This window comes from Anomaloglossus baeobatrachus, chromosome 4 (assembly GCF_048569485.1).
Source record: "Anomaloglossus baeobatrachus isolate aAnoBae1 chromosome 4, aAnoBae1.hap1, whole genome shotgun sequence".
Classification (NCBI taxonomy): domain Eukaryota; kingdom Metazoa; phylum Chordata; class Amphibia; order Anura; family Aromobatidae; genus Anomaloglossus; species Anomaloglossus baeobatrachus.
The window spans coordinates 613,934,466-613,950,829 of NC_134356.1; the positions used below are offsets into that span (position 1 = coordinate 613,934,466).

General features: G+C 54.5%; 1 protein-coding gene across 2 annotated transcripts in view; it reads left to right on the forward strand.

The window, feature by feature from the left end:
- The window catches only part of LOC142301898 (disintegrin and metalloproteinase domain-containing protein 28-like), a 179,805-nt gene that overhangs the window by 68,053 nt on the left and 95,388 nt on the right, over window positions 1–16,364 (forward strand). For both annotated transcript variants that reach the window (XM_075342937.1, XM_075342939.1), the window contains exon 12: window positions 4,821–4,948. In XM_075342937.1, the coding sequence (XP_075199052.1) occupies window positions 4,821–4,948 (128 nt within the window). The remainder of the gene's footprint in view (window positions 1–4,820; window positions 4,949–16,364) is intronic.

The following is a 16,364-nucleotide window of genomic DNA, read 5'->3' on the forward strand; positions in this document are numbered from 1 at the left end:
GAGACACCTTGATGACATTTCACATCCACAGCCGATCTTCTCCAAGACATACTCGTACTGACACTGTTCCCTGAAAAATATCAGTGTGATTATAATGATCCTAAAGAACAATATCTGCCCTATGTTATGCCCCTGTACTCCTTTACAAAATGTGTCCCCCACAATGTCCATATGGTACATGGCCTAATATTGTCTCCACGCTGACCTTATGAATTATAACAACCGCTGACAACCCTTATTAGCTATAACCATCTTACTGTGCACCTTGATTTGCTATAACCGATACACTGTTCCTATCTTAAGTGCCCCCACCACGCTGCCCACTTTCCATACTGTGCCCCCTCTTCATACTGTCTCCTCACACCCTCTATTCTACCCAGTCTCTATACTGTGCCCACTCCCTATACTTCTCCCTCTGCATACTGTCTCTTGATTGCTATGCCCTCATACTATACCCCAACACTGTTGCATCTTTACATTGCTCTCTTACAGAACCCAGTCTTTATATAGTGCCCTCTCATACTTATCTCACCCATACTGTCATCTCACACTCCTCCATGCCGTCACATAACACTTTTTCCCCCATACTGTCTCCTCACACTATTCCCCCCCATACTGTCCCCTCACAGTTTCCTCTGCATACTGTCACCTCACACATTTCTCCCCTACACTCTCCCCTCATACAACCCCTATACTATCTCCTCACACTCTTCATACTCTTCACCTCCCTGTACTTGGTCTGCTCACACTCCCCCCCTCACTCATACAGTATCCCCTCACACTTTTTTCCCCTCCAAACTGTGTCCCCCAAACATTTCTCTCACACAAACTGTTGAGCTCACACTTTTCTCCCTCCATTATCCCCATATCCTCAAACTCCTTTGCATCTTTAGCTCCATGGTAGCGCTTACATTTTTGTCAGTATAGGGGGAGCACGTACTCCTTTGCGGTGCAGGTGGGATATCAGCAAAATGATTGTAACGTCTGCTTGGAACCACAGTCTCAGGATGGCTATCACGAACAGGCTAGAGGCAAGCCGCTTACTAAGTAGGATCCTGAGAACCCTGAAACCCTTTAACCCCTATATACTGTAGGGACTTTGAATTACCTCAGGGCCCTGGATATCGCTACCTGTGGAAGGCTGCAATCCCAAGAAGAGTAGTCGTCAGGCAGGGTCAAACCAGGAGATACAGAAAAGGGACAAAATCGGCAGACAAGAGTGTAGTCAGGAATCGGGTTAAGGTCAAAACCGGAGATGGCAGTGAGGTACAAAAACGGCAGTCAGGAGAGTCGTCAGAGACCAGGCAGGGGTCAAAGCACAGGAATCAATATACAGAGCAGGGTGTGACCCAGAGACAAGCAGTACTACAAAACTATATCTCGCAACTAGCAGACAGGAGGCGGGATAAGAAGGGTGTGGTGTTTTCCCAATGGCTGTGACTGAAGGGTGGTAACTTCAGCTGGAAGACACACACCACCGACAGCCAGTGGTACTGCAGGCCCCAGGGAAACCCAGCTTAGTGGATGGGCGGAGCCTGCACCCACCAGCCACTGGCACTGATTCCCCTATCACCAGCACTGCCCACGGAGGAAATACTTCTGGTGATCGAAGCAGAAGTCGCAGGAGCGCACTCCGGTGGGGATGTGACAATGATCAGGTGATCTTATCATGCAGCAGATGTCACTGACTCAGAAAGCATCGGTGGTCAGGATTTCACTTGCATCTGAAAGAAGTAAATACAATTTGATAACCGGCAGAGAGAATGGCCAATTCCCTCTCCCCTTGGACTACAGCATTAGGAGGTCCAATAGCGCACCACTGTTGGCAGTGCAAATACCTCACCTTCCCCCCTCTAGATTCCCTCCTACCTTGAGTATCTTCGTCATTTTGGTTATTTTTCAACCTCCAATATAAATACTCCGAAGGTTTAAAATTGGTGTATGGGTTTAAGTTTATCTGGTCTGAAGTCAGGATGAACTTGAAGAAAATACAGAACAATCAGACCTCATCTGTTAATACAAGACACAATAGTATATGGTTAACTTGGGAGTTGGGGACAAGGAGTGGTTTTCTTTTAAAAACATCAAGGTTGAGGTTCCTTCTGTCAAGGTGGGTCCCAAATTTATTTGTCCTTATCAAATAATTGAGGTAATTAATCCTTAGGCTTTTCACCTGAAACTTCCTCTGTCCTTTGTAATACCTAATGAATTTCCTAAGTACTTTCTCCAGGTATTTTGTTCAGATGTTCAGCCTGGAGCAGATCTTCCTTCCTCTGATTGTCAGAGAAACCTTAAAATATGAACTTTCATTCTAAGTTCAAGCACCAAAAATGCTAAGTCTTAAGCGGGCTTTACACGCAACGACATCGCTAACGAGATGTCGTTGGGGTCACAGAATTTGTGACGCACATCTGGCCTTGTTAGCGACGTCGTTGCATGTGACACCGCATGAACGACCGTTAACGATCAGAAATACTCAACATATCGTTGTCCAGTCGTTCCTATCCCGATTATCGTTGCTGTTGCAGGTACGATGTTGTTCGTCGTTCCTGCGGCAGCACACATCGCTACCTGTGACACCGCAGGAACGAGGAACAACATCGTACCTGCGGCTGCACGCAATGAGGAAGGAAGCAGGTGGGCGGGATGTTACGGCTGCTCTCCGCCCCTCCGCTTCTATTGGGCGGCCGCTTAGTAACGCCGCTGTGACGCCGCACGAACCTCCCCCTTAGAAAGGAGGCAGTTCGCCGGCCATAGCGACGTCGCTAGGAAGGGAAGTATGTGTGACGGGTGTTAGCGATGTTGTGCGCCACGAGCAGCGTTTTGCCCGTGACCAACAACCGACGGGGGTGGGTACGCACGCTAGCGATCTCGCTGCATGTAAACCCCGCTTTAGGCTGCTTTCACACTTCTGTTGTTTTGCATGCGTCACAATGATTTAGACCATACTTTATGTGGGCATTGTTAGTGTACCAGTACTTGTTGTCCTATTGATCCAAGGAATATATACCTTAAATTGGTTAATGTGAATATCTTATGTGCTTTCCTTGGATCTGGGAACATCCCCCTTCTTTGTCTGGGGCAGCCTGTCTCCCTTCGTGGGACCCTTTTTCCTCCTTTTGTCTGCTATAGATCTGGTTTTAACTATGTTTGTCTAATCTCAATGGTTTACCACATGCGACTACAATTTATGTGTTTTTGTAATAAAATTTATACACTTTTTTCACAATTGTGGTACCAGAATTTTATTTCCAACATGCTAAGACCCCTTTTCTACATTGTTTTATATCACAATCCGTTGTGAGACTGATGCAACAGATGCAATGCAGATAGTGGTACAACTAATGTGACTGATGCTGCAAAAATACGATCCGTTGTTCTTTTTTTAATCTTTTTACTGTTTTACCGGCTGCCGGCATTTGTGAACGATCAGCTGATTACCCAGCGGCCGCCTTTTCTGAACGATCAGCTGCCGGCTTTTGTGAACGATCAGCTGATCGCCCAGCGGTCGGCTGTGAACGATCAGCTGATCGTTCACAAAAGGCGGCTGCCGGGCGAGCAGCTGTCAGGACCGGGAGGACTGGTAGACCCAGGAGGTGGATCCGCTGGACCGAGCACCCCACCGGGGGGCAGGGTACACGGCAGCCGGAGCACTGGCGTGGCCGGGACGGGAGCCGTGTCCCACAGGGGACGGGAAGAACAAAGTCACTGGGGTCACGGAGTTCCTAAGACTGTACGGTATACTGGTACAGGTGCCAGGTAGGAAAGACAAACCGTAGTCCAGGACACGGCACAAGGGGACCTGAGCCCCTAGCTCACAAGACAAGGCTTCAAGACACGTTGATCAGGCACCGTCCACATGGAAAAGCCAGTCTTATATACCCAGCACAGCCTCATGTCATTTCCTGCTGCAGGTGTGCTGGGCGCGGCCCGGTCCTATACAGAACCATGTGGCTAAGACTCAGAGTCAGACTCATAAGACCAGGAGCAGGACACAGGAGAGCACGAGCGGGAGCGGCAGCCATGACCGGTTGACACATGGACTGGATCAGTGGTTAAGGAGCAGTGGGTACGGAGCGGTGCCGGGATGGTGCAACCGGATCTGCGGGTAAGGCGCGGTGCCGAGGCATCGGGAGCGTGACAGCAGCTGATCGTTCACAGCCGGCCGATCAGCTGATCGTTCAGAAAAGGCGGCCGCTGGGTAATCAGCTGATCGTTCAGAAAAGGCGGCTATCGGCCGATCAGCTGATCATTCCGACCGCTGGAACTGAATTTACAGTAGATCACGTTTTTTTACTGTGCGCATGCTCACAGTAAAAAAACAATCCGCTGCACACAAAAACCGTTACATTCAGCACTGCTCCCGCCTGACGGTCAGTCAGTAAACGACTGATCCGTCAAACAACGGATGAAATGCAGGGCCATCAGTCACAATCCGTCGCTAATAGAAGTCTAGGGGGAAAAATCGGATTCCTGCAAACTATTTTGCAGGATACCGTAATTCGTCAAGGCGTCGGATTGTGACTGATGCAAAACAATGCAAGTGTGAAAACAGCCTAAGTACACCTTGACTGTCCAAAACACCAAATCTGAGAAGACCATCCCTGAGCCAAACAAGATGGATATTTGTGATGGATATTTTACACTTCTATAAGATCATCACTCCCATAGAAGAACATTATTGACCGCAGAGTTCACAGTATAATAAGACTAGTGGTTTCCACTCCATCATTTATATAATTCTTATAAAACTTTTTATGTAACCTGAATAAATAATTTCTCTTTGTTCCCTTTAATCATCCGGTCTTCTTCTTTTTCAGGATCACAGCATTTTTGCTTCTTCCGTTGGTGCCACAATCGCACATGAGATGGGCCATAACCTGGGGATGAATCATGATGATTCTTGCACATGTGGATATACAGAGTGTGTTATGAGTTCAGGCTTCAGGTAAAAGCGGCATCTTATGTATATAAAGCCGAAGAAAAAGAAACCGCACCAAACACTACAATCTGCCCTTTTAGTGCCTTTGGAGCCTTAGAAGACAGGTGGAAATCCTACATGGCGGTGGTGCTGCCCTCAGAGCGATCCAAACTTTCATTCAATGTCCATAAAAGTAATAAACAAGAGGGGCACTCACCAATTTGTGGAGAAAATTCTTATTTATTGTTTCATATAATTTTTCGGTGTGGGTGTGCAGGGAGGAACAGGCATAAAACAGTGTGTGACACGCAGGGCCGGACTGGGACTAAAATTCAGCCCTGGCATTTGGGGGTACATAGGCCCACTTTTCGCGTGGTGAATGTGTAATATATTTCTGGACTTGTATATGTGAGTACTGTATGGCATTATGTGAGTACTGTATGGCACTATGTGAGTACTGTATGGCACTATGTGACACTGTATGGCACTATGTGACACTATCACTCTGTCACACTGTATGGCGCTATGTGACACTGTATGGCACTATGTGAGTACTGTATGGCATTATGTGACACTGTATGGCACTATGTGAGTACTGTATGACACTATGTGAGTACTGTATGGCACTATGTGAGAACTGTATGGTACTATGTGAGCACTGTATGACATTATGTGACACTGTATGGCATTATGTGAGTACTGTATGGCATTATGTGAGTACTGTATGGAACTATGTGACACTGTATGGCATTATGTGAGTACTGTATGGCACTATGTGAGTACTATATGGCACTATGTGAGTACTGTATGGCACTATGTGACACATTTTTGCAGTGTGCAGCAGACCTTGATGTATTTTCTGCTCTTTGCTTCCCTGATTTGTGGATTGTTCCGCCACATACCTGTGTCCTAATCACTCTACAAGCGCTGCAGTCACTACAGGGGATTGTACCTGTGTGGACAGGTCCACGACTAATATCACTGATATCACACTAATTAGTCCTCGATTAATTACTTTGCGCCCCCCCCCTCCACCCCACACACACACACACACACAATACAATGCACCCCCATTACCCCTACCCACACACACACACACACACTACAATGCACCCCCATTACACACACACACACACACACACACACACTACAATGCACCCCCATTACCACTCCCCACACACATACAATACAATGCACCCCCATTACCCTCACACACACACACACACACACACACACACAGTGCTCCCCCATTACCCCTCCCCACACACAATACCACTGGGCCCCGGGACCATCACCCCCTGCCCACGGAGGGGTCAACATCAGGCTGCATAACATTGTCCCCGGGAGCCTAGTTAACGGCAGCGGTGGTGTCCACATTCACCACAACCCGTGGGTGGCGTCACGAACTTACACCTTTAAACTCCACGGCCCCGGCCGTGAACCTTCCCCACCGAAATCCCTACACGTAGCGCCAACTCCCTTTCAGAGCGACGTGAGCCCCGGGTCCGGAGGCGCTCGAGCCACCCACCAAACGAACCTGGATCCGAGCGGCTCGGCTGCAGCTGGACGCGGGGCGGTACACATCGACTCTTCTGGCGTCACAAACAGGATTGAGCCCATCCAGTTACCGGTGGAAGTGTGCCTTGAAGCAAAAGTCAGCGGTGACCCGTTGAAAAATTTCAAAATCCGCCATCCGAAGTTTCCAATCCAATCCGAAGTTTCCCGCCAGGCCCGTCTTCCCCGCGAAAAGAGCGCGAGAGTTGAAGCCCCGCCCCCTGGGAACAGAGCGGTGCAGAAGTTGGTGCAGCTAAAAAGTAAAGCTGAGCAGAAAGAGAGCGGAGTGCCCCGAAAAGACCAATGGGGGTGGCGGGTGAAGATCCCGTGCCATGTGACCGAGTGGATAAAGGGCATGGACTCCAGGACTCTGCCACCCATTGTGTTCCTGGACCCCAAGGCAACAATATGTCCGCCCCGTCCGGCAAGCCAGAGATCCTGGAGCCCGCGCCTGGAACAGCGGCGTGGGTGAAAGCCCGGACCTCGCAGATGTGCTGCCGGCTGCAGGCCCAGGTGCGCTTCCTTATGGAGCGGTGGGCGGCCGAGATGGAGGAGATCGCTGCGGCCGTGCGGGTACGTGAAGTGGAGGCAGTTTTGGAAGCACAGGAGCGCGACCCACGCCCCTATGTCCCCCAGGGATCGGCTGCTGCGGCTGAGGGACCCGGTCTTCCCCTCCCTTCCATATTGCCTTCCTCACTGCCCACGCCGGCTGCCTCCGCTTCCCCGCTCGGCCCGATGTCTTGACACCGGCAGCGGAGCCCACTCAAGATGCCCGTGGAAGGCCAGTCACCAGGCCAAGGCCCATCCCGTTGCCGTGGAAGATGCCCATTCCCGGAGTGCAGCCACCGGTGATCCAGGCCCCGGCAGTCCGCCCGGCCAAGATGAAGACGGCGGTGGCCCGGAAGCCCGCCCAGCAGGTAAAGCTGGCCGCTCCCGAAAACCAGGCCTCGGCGGGTTGTTGCTGCAAGGCAGCACAGCAGGCCATGACACAGCAGGGTTCCCCAGTATCGAAGGTGCCGGTTGTGGCCAGCACAGGGGAGCACCGGCTGGGCCCAACCCCCGCGCAGAGGGAGAAAACCCCGTACTGGGAGCGGCAGTCGAACCAGCTGGGCAGGGAGATAGCCGCCCGGGAGAAACAAAAGGCCGAGGTGCTGGCCCGTACAATCCGGGAGAAGGAGAATCTTCGGAGTGCCACCTACAGAGTGCGGGGCCCGACCTACGAGGGCCAGGTCCGCTGGTTTGACCCCCAGCATGGATGGGGGTTCATCTTTGAACCGGGCCTGGAGGCCGAAATATTCGTTTCTCGGCGGGACGTCTACCCCCACCTCCCGATGGGTCAACCGGACCGTGACCTGGAGCCCGGAGAACTTGTCAGCTACACCCGACACTGCGGGGAGAGGGGCTAGTTTGCCCTTGATGTCAGGAGACAGGTGAGCAGCAGTGCCTGCAGGCACACCCAGTCCCCTCCCCCGCCATACAGTCCTGATGCCGTGCTGGAGGAGGAATACAAGGAGCAGCAGGAGTAAAAGGTAGCGGATCCCGACTACCCCAGTGTTTGTCCCCGTTGGCACTATTCTGCCCGTCCCCGTTGGGACTTTGCTATTTTACCCCGTTTAACCCATAGACAAGGCCGTGAACTTGCAGGCCACCCAATAACTTTTGGGTTTGTAAATAATTCCCTGACCACCCTTCAGATCCCACAGCCTCCGGAAAGGCAGACCGGAGGAAGGACCTGCGGCAGAGGAGGCCGAGGTCCCGTCACCAAAGCAACCGGTGACAACCCTCCGGGTCAGGGGTCCCTGGACGTGGGGCCTCTGAGAGACTGCCGGGTTAGGAACTTTTTACCCGGCCCGTTTGGGCAACACCTGGGCCCGTTCCTGTTCCTGGACTGGGGAAAAGGGGTGTTGCCTGTTTCCTAGAGGCAGCATCAAGGCTAGGTTTGTTTGGGTGGGTGACTGAAGGACCTGGTCCCGTTCCCGTTGAATAAAAAAAAAAAAAAAATGTTTTTATGTGCAACGTTTAAAAATGTGCCTCCCGCAAGGCATGATTTCCATACATGCTTGAATTGTACAATGTTTAGTATACTTGTATGCCTGTTTTCCCGTTTTATCTTTTTGCAGAAACAAAAATAAACTGGTGGTGGTCGGGCAGCCCGCGGACGGTCTGCATTAAACCAAGGGGGAATGTGACGCCCTGGACTAGTCAGGTAGTCACAGCTAGACCCCCTGCACAAACACCAGCCACTAATAAGGTGACAGCAGCCAACCTACAAAACCCTTGTCACCTCTCTGTGTTCAATGGTCACATCAGGGGGCGGAGCCAGATGGTTGGCCACGCCCACCGAGGAGTCCAGAGGGCCTGAGACAGGAAACAAACAGTGAGTGTTAGGGAGTTCAGAGGAGTGAGTGGAGTGATGTTCAGGTGCAGCAGGCCTGTGGTGTCAGGTCTGCAGCGACAACACTGACCGGTGCATGGAACACGGCTGGTGGAACCGTAAGGGACCGGGACAGGGTAGTGGCCCGCTGGCACCCAACCGGGGAGCCAACTGGAAACCGGAGCACCAGGAGGGGTACTCAGACCCAGAACGAGGTCCAGAAGCCACTGGACCATGTCGAATTCACTGATTGAGGTGTGGACCTTAGGTCCTTTCCCGTCCCAAGACCCGAAAGACGGCAACAGCCCACCGAGGGGGATAGAAAGCCATCGCCCAGGCAAAGAGATCCCACGGGCCAGCGCCTGCGGGCAAACGGGTTCCCCGACACACATCAAGTCGGGGAGCGGACTACCGTTGCTGAAGCATAGGCAGTCAAGTTCTACACAGAGGTACAGGAGAAAGGCGGAAACCACCAACCTGAGAAAGGGGCACAGCGCAGCCGGCTGCGGGCACCGACCACCATCCTTTTTGGTTTACCAGAGACTCCGGTGTATCTGTCATAGTGAGTACAGCAGTGCCCTCGGGCCGCGCACCGCACCACACCATCTTGCCCACACCTCACAACCACCGGGCCCCGGGATCATCACCCCCTGCCCACGGAGGGGTCAACACCAGGCTGCATAACATCGTCCCCGGGAGCCTAGTTAATGGCAGCGGTGGTGTCCACATTCACCACAACCCGTGGGTGGCGTCACGAACTTACACCTTTAAACTCCACGGCCTCGGCCGTGAACCTTCCCCACCGAATCCCTACACGTAGCGCCAACTCCCTTTCAGAGCGACGTGACCCCCGGGTCTGGAGGCGCTTGAGCCACCTACCAAACGAGCCTGGATCTGAATGGCTCGGCTGCGGCCTAGCGCGGGGCGGTATACACACACACACAATACAATGCACCCCCATTACCCCTCCTCCCACACACAATACAATGCACCCTCCAGTACCCCCTCCCCAGACATAATACAATGTGTCGCGGGCGGAGGAGGGGACGCTGCGCTCTCCCACTGTTCGGGTCCGGCCGCGGCTGCTGCGGCTGCTGCTGCTCGGTGGTGGCTCAAGCGGTGGGCCGGATCCCGGGGACTCGAGCGGCGCTCCTCGCCCGTGAGTGAAAAGGGTGGGGATTGGATTGTGGGGATTTGGTTATTGTCCGTGACGCCACCCACAGTTGTGATGAAGTTGGTGACACCACCGCTGCTCTGGACGGGGATCCCGGGAGCGGTGACAGGGAGCAGCTTTGTTGTTAGTTCTCCCCTCCGTGGGTAGGGGGGTTGGTTGTCCCGGGGCCCGGTGATGGGGTAGGGATGGATGGCAGGCGGGTTATGGGACCTGGTGAGGTGCAGGGTCGCGGGGGCAGCGCTGTGCCGCACGGCACGGTGGTACTCACTCAGCCAATGATGAGGACACAGTTCTCGGTAAAACACACGGCTGGATGGACGGGTCCCACAGACGGCTGCGGTGTTGTTTCTCCCGGCAGGTTGATGGTGACTGCCTTTCCCTGCACCTATGTACGGTAAATGGTTCCAATGGGTTCCCACCGGTAACCCGCTCCCCAGCTTGGATATGGGCTGGAGGAGCCCCTTTTGCCCACAGGCTCTGGCCCTGGGAATGGTAGCCTTGGCGGTGGCTGTGTTTCCCTCTCACGGTTGGACTGTTGCCTTCTGTCGGGACTTGGCTGCTGGGAAACCCAGGAGGTTCCCTTCGCTGACGGATTTGACAAATTCACGGCGACTCCTAGCCTTGCTGGGGTCCGTAAGCCCCTGCCAGATGGTGCTGACTTCTCTTTGTGTACCGGTCCGGTACCGCCGGGCCACCGCCCGTCCACGGTCCTTACGGTAGACTCCGATAGGCCACTCCTGCAGACGGTCACCACCGTCTGCCAACCTTGCTGATCCGTCCGGGCCACACACCCGGACTAACTTCAGTCTGCTCCACTACCACTTCACTTCCTCTCACTTCCACTCTCAAACTAAAACTGCACCGCTTTTCCCGCCTCCAGGACTGTGAACTCCTCGGTGGGCGGGGCCAACTGCATGGCCCACCCCCCTGGTGTGGACATCAGCCCCTGGAGGAAGGCAACAAGGGTTTGTGTCTGACTTCGGGGTGCCTGACCGGGAGTGTGGGGTGTGTGGGTGTTGTTCTCTGTGGCCCCTTGCTGGTCCAGGGCGCCACATTCCCCCTTAGTAAAATGCAGACCGTCCGCGGGCTGCCCGTCCATCACTGGTTTTATTTTCACAACTGAAAAGATAGAAAAACGGTAACACATTACAAGTAAAATAACATCTTCCCACATCGGGAGGTACTCTTACTTAAAACGTTGCGTAACGGTTACGGCTTCCACTCTCTCCCACCCAAGCAACCTGGCCCTGATGCTGCCCCTAAGCAAACAGGCAGCACCCCTTGACCTCAGTCCAGCTCAAGTTACCCGAGCAGGTTCTGTCCTTTTCAGGGGACCCACGTCCATGGGGAACCCCTGAAACCCCCAGAGGATCGCCACCGGTTCCGGTGGTGGCTGGGCCCCAGCCTGGTCCACTGCGGGCCCTTCCTACAATCTGCCTCTCCGGAGGCGGTAACGGTGAAAGCCACAACAACATTATTTACATGCCACAAGTTTGTGATTGCCCTGCCAGTTCTCGGGCTTGTCCGTAGTAGTTTCTACGCATAATTTGAAAAAGGGGGTCACAACGGGGACCAGTTGCCGGCAACGACCGGTTCCAATCAAGCAGCAAATCAGGTGACTCTTCGGTAAATCATTCACTTATCATTCTTTTTCAAACGGTACTTTTGTGGTCCCAACGGGGGACAACTGCAACGGGGCTCCGCTGATTTTGGAGCGGCTACCACCGCAGGGGGTCGGCCCACTCGGGGACTGGTCGGTACATCGGTTTCTCGTTCCACAGGCATTTCAGTCCAGAACCACTGACGGCCGTTAAGAACGGTGGCGGGGGCAGCGTGGTCGGAACCCCCTCCTCCATCAGCGACATTCTCTCTGGACCTCCGGCTGCGGTGCCGGCCCCCGGCTCCCATGCAATCAGGGATGGTTCTAGGGTTTGGGTGGACTGGTCGCGACGCGGCACGGCCGCAGCGGCCCCTTGCTCACGGGCCCCCACTACGGCAACCATCCTGCACATCTCCGCCTTCCAGTCCAGCAGCTGCTGCAGGCTCTGCGCCCTCACCTTCAAGCAGAACCGGCCCAGCTCCCGCTCCAGCCACGCAGCGTTCCCGGCGGGGAGCTCACCCGGGCCGCAGTCTTCAAAGGCTACCCCTCCTCGGTGCCCCCAGAGCTTAGACGCTCCGGTAGCGGGTACTCCCGCGCTCCAATTCGAGGACGCCACCATTTCTCCATCTGCGTCCCCCTTAGTCTCTTTCCGGCTCCTCCTCTACAGGGGCGGGGTTTTGGCCTTTGCGCCTCCACTACTCGAGGAGACGCTCGAGCGGGAATTCTTCGCGCCCAAGATGGCGGCTTCACAAATTTTTCGGCCGGACAGCTCCGGCGGTCACACAAGGCGCACTTCCACCAGTTCGTAGAACGGTAGGATCCTGTTCGTGACGCCAAGTTGTCGCGGGCGGAGGAGGGGACGCTGCGCTCTCCCACTGCTCGGGTCCGGCTGCTGCTGCTCGGTGGTGGCTCGAGCGGTGGGCCGGATCCCGGGGACTCGAGCGGCGCTCCTCGCCCGTGAGTGAAAAGGGTGGGGATTGGATTGTGGGGATTTGGTTATTGCCCGTGACGCCACCCACGGTTGTGGTGAAGTTGGTGACACCACCGCTGCTCTGGATGGGGATCCCGGGAGCGGTGACAGGGAGCAGCTTTGTTTTAGTTCTCCCCTCCGTGGGTAGGGGGGTTGGTTGTCCCGGGGCCCGGTGATGAGGTAGGGATGGATGGCAGGCGGGTTACGGGGCCTGGTGAGGTGCAGGGTCGCGGGGGCAGCGCTGTGCCGCACGGCACGGTGGTACTCACTCAGCCAATGATGAGGACACAGTTCTCGGTAAAACACACGGCTGGATGGACGGGTCCCACAGACGGCTGCAGTGTTGTTTCTCCCGGTAGGTTGATGGTGACTGCCTTTCCCTGCACCTATGTACGGTAAATGGTTCCAATGGGTTCCCACCGGTAACCCGCTCCCCAGCTTGGATATGGGCTGGAGGAGCCCCTTTTACCCGCAGGCTCTAGCCCTGGGAATGGTAGCCTTGGCGGTGGCTGTGTTTTCCTCTCACGGTTGGACTGTTGCCTTCTGTCGGGATTTGGCTGCTGGGAAACCCAGGAGGTTCCCTTCGCTGACGGATTTGGCAAATTCACGGCGACTCCTAGCCTTAACGGGGTCCGTAAGCCCCTGCCAGATGGTGCTGACTTCTCTTTGTGTACCAGTCCGGTACCGCCGGGCCAACGCCCGTCCACGGTCCTTACGGTAGACTCCGATAGGCCACTCCTGCAGACGGTCACCACCGTCTGCCAATCTTGCTGATCCGTCCGGGCCACACACCCGGACCAACTTCAGTCTGCTCCACTACCACTTCACTTCCTCTCACTTCCACTCTCAAACTAAAACTGCACCGCTTTTCCCGCCTCCAGGACTGTGACCTCCTCGGTAGGCGGGGCCAACCACCTGGCCCACCCCACTGGTGTGGACATCAGCCCCTGGAGGAAGGCAACAAGGGTTTGTGTCTGACTTCGGTGTGCCTGACCGGGAGTGTGAGGTGTGTGGGTGTTGTTCTCTGTGGCCCCTGGCTGGTCCAGGGCGCAACACAATACACCCCCCATTACACCCCACACACAAAAATTACACTACCCCATCACTACACACTCCTGCCTACCCTCCCTCGGAATACAGTACTCCCCTTCTGCCTGTCACAACGCTGTGTTCCTTCACAAATATTCCCCATTATGTGTTCTCAGCCCCTCCCCACTCATCCCCATTCATTAAACCTGCCATCTTCGGCTCCTCCATTGAGCGCTTACCGCTTCCTGATGTCTCCTGTGTGGCGCCCGCAGCACTGTGATGACGTCAGCAAGGTGCTGATCTCATCACGTTGCTGCACGTCAGGGGCGAGACCCTGTCCCGGCGCACTGTTCAAATGTATTTACGTCTGAAAGACGCAACTACATTTGCACAGGAAGGAGGAAGCTGCGGTCACCGGCACCACCGCGCTCCTCAGCAGTGTGTGCATGCCGGGCACACAGCACACAGCAGGTCCAACACAGCACCTCCTGGTCCTGCTGCAGCTAGTGTGCCCGGCGTGCACACACTGCTGAGGAGCGCAGCGGTGACCGCAGATACAGCGGCCCACTACAGGCACCGGACCACTACAGGGACCGGCCCATCTGGCATTTGCCAGAATTGCCCTATGGTCAGTCCGGGCCTGGTGACACTGTAACTTGAAATGGGGGTGCATAGACTAGCTCTCAGACCAGAGGTATTTCAGATGGTGAAGAGGCCTGGACCGCCAGCGTAGTCTGACTCCTGATTTGCCCTAGTCTAATACCTCTCCCCCACCCCCCGGGGAGGGCTGGGACAGGATTGATGAGTACCACAAAAGCAAACAGACAAGGGAAAACCAAAGCACAAACTCACTGCAAGCACACACAGGGGAAAAGATAATTTGGGCTCAGGGAGAAATAAAGTACAGGGAGGAAATAAACAAACAACAAGGATATTTCCACTGCACACCAAAAACAACTCAGCAGTTCACCAATAGATGGATCACAACACACAATGACCGGTATCTCTCTAGGGCTATAATCGGCATTGAGGAACAGGTTCCACCATCTTTTAAAGGCGAAGGTAGCTGTGATAGGTCTTCAGTAACCTGTGACCCTGGCAGCAATTCACAGGCCTACAGGAATTAACTCTTGCTACACCAATCACCAGTGAGCATAAAACTGGTCAACGCCCGTCTCTGACTGAGCAACTCAAAAGCCCCACGTGGCATGTCAGACTGTGCAATGTGAACAGGGTCAGAAGTCACTGTGACACTTGGTGAGTATAGAGCAGAACACTGCATGACAGATCATGGAGAGGACGACGGCCATTTCACGCTTTGTAGCGCTTCAATGGGTCTTTAGAGGACCCATTGACATGCTACTGTAGCACACAGGGGGCACGGGGGAATGAGGTACGGGTTCTCGTACCTGAGTTACTCGACACCGGGCCGGTGTAGTGATCTGGGATGTCGCGGTGGCCTGCTCGACTTCGTGCCCCGAGGTGTATACCAATAAGGAGGGGAGGATGAAGGGGATTGTAGTAGGAAGATTGTCGTGACGCCACCTGTGGTACGCGGCCAGAGATTAGCCACTGGTGCTGTTGCTGTCCTCCGGGGCGGATGGTAATAGCGGGGCGAAGGCCTTTGGTGCCGAGGTGCAGGGCATTGGAGCCGGTAATAAGAGTCCGAGTCAAATGCTGCGGTTCCAGGTGTCTTTACTCACTCTTTGTGCCGTTCACCTGGGTAGTACTGGTCATCCGCTGTGATGTGCCCCGTCGACCTCGGATAAGTTAGAAGCAGTCACCGGTGTTTTAAACAAGAAAGTCCTTTGACAGAGTTGCCCTTCCAGCCGTGGGGAACTCAGATGAGCGCTCCCCTCCAAGCCGCAGGCCCCGTGAAGGGCAGAGAAGAGGTGATGGTGTCGTGTCCCAGAACTGGTGTCCCGGGTAGACTGACTGAAGATTGTGCTCCTACTTCTAGCCTAAGGCGGGCTTTGCACACTACGACATCGCAGGTGCGATGTCGGTGGGGTCAAATTGAAAATGACGTACTTCCGGCATCGCATGCGACATCATAGTGTGTAAAGGCTCGATGATACGATTAACGAGCGCAAAAGCCCCACACATCGCTGTGTGTGAAGCCGCAGGAGCGAGGAACATCTCCTACCGGCGTCACTGCGGCTTCCGTAGGATATGCGGAAGGAAGGAGGTGGGCGGGATGTTTACATCCCGCTCATCTCCGCCTCTCCGCTCCTATTGGCCGCCTGCCGTGTGACGTCGCAGTGACGCCATACGACCCGCCCCCTTAACAAGGAGGCGGGTCGCCGGCCAGAGCGACGGTCGCAGGACGGGTGAGTCCATGTGAAGCTGCCGTAGCGATAATGTTCGCTACGGCAGTTATCACAAGGATATCGCATCTGCGACGGGGGCGGGGACTATCGCGCTCGGCATCGAAGCGTCGGCCTGCGATGTCGCAGCGTGCAAAGCCCGCCTAAGTAGTACCAACTTCCCCCTGTGAGAAGGCTCCTAAGCTATATGTAAAGTGTGAATGTGGTACACCGGTAATTAACCCCTCCTTACCCGAGGCAAATATCGCACCTTAAATAAGATGCAATACTCTGTGGTGACTGGAACCTCAGGGGCGCCACACTACAGAGTGCAAAATGGCTGAATTTGTGCTTTGGTACTCCCAGTCTGTCTGTTTTTGTTGGATTCATCACTCTTGTCCCGGCCCTCCCCGGGGGTGGGGTAGAGTGGGTATTA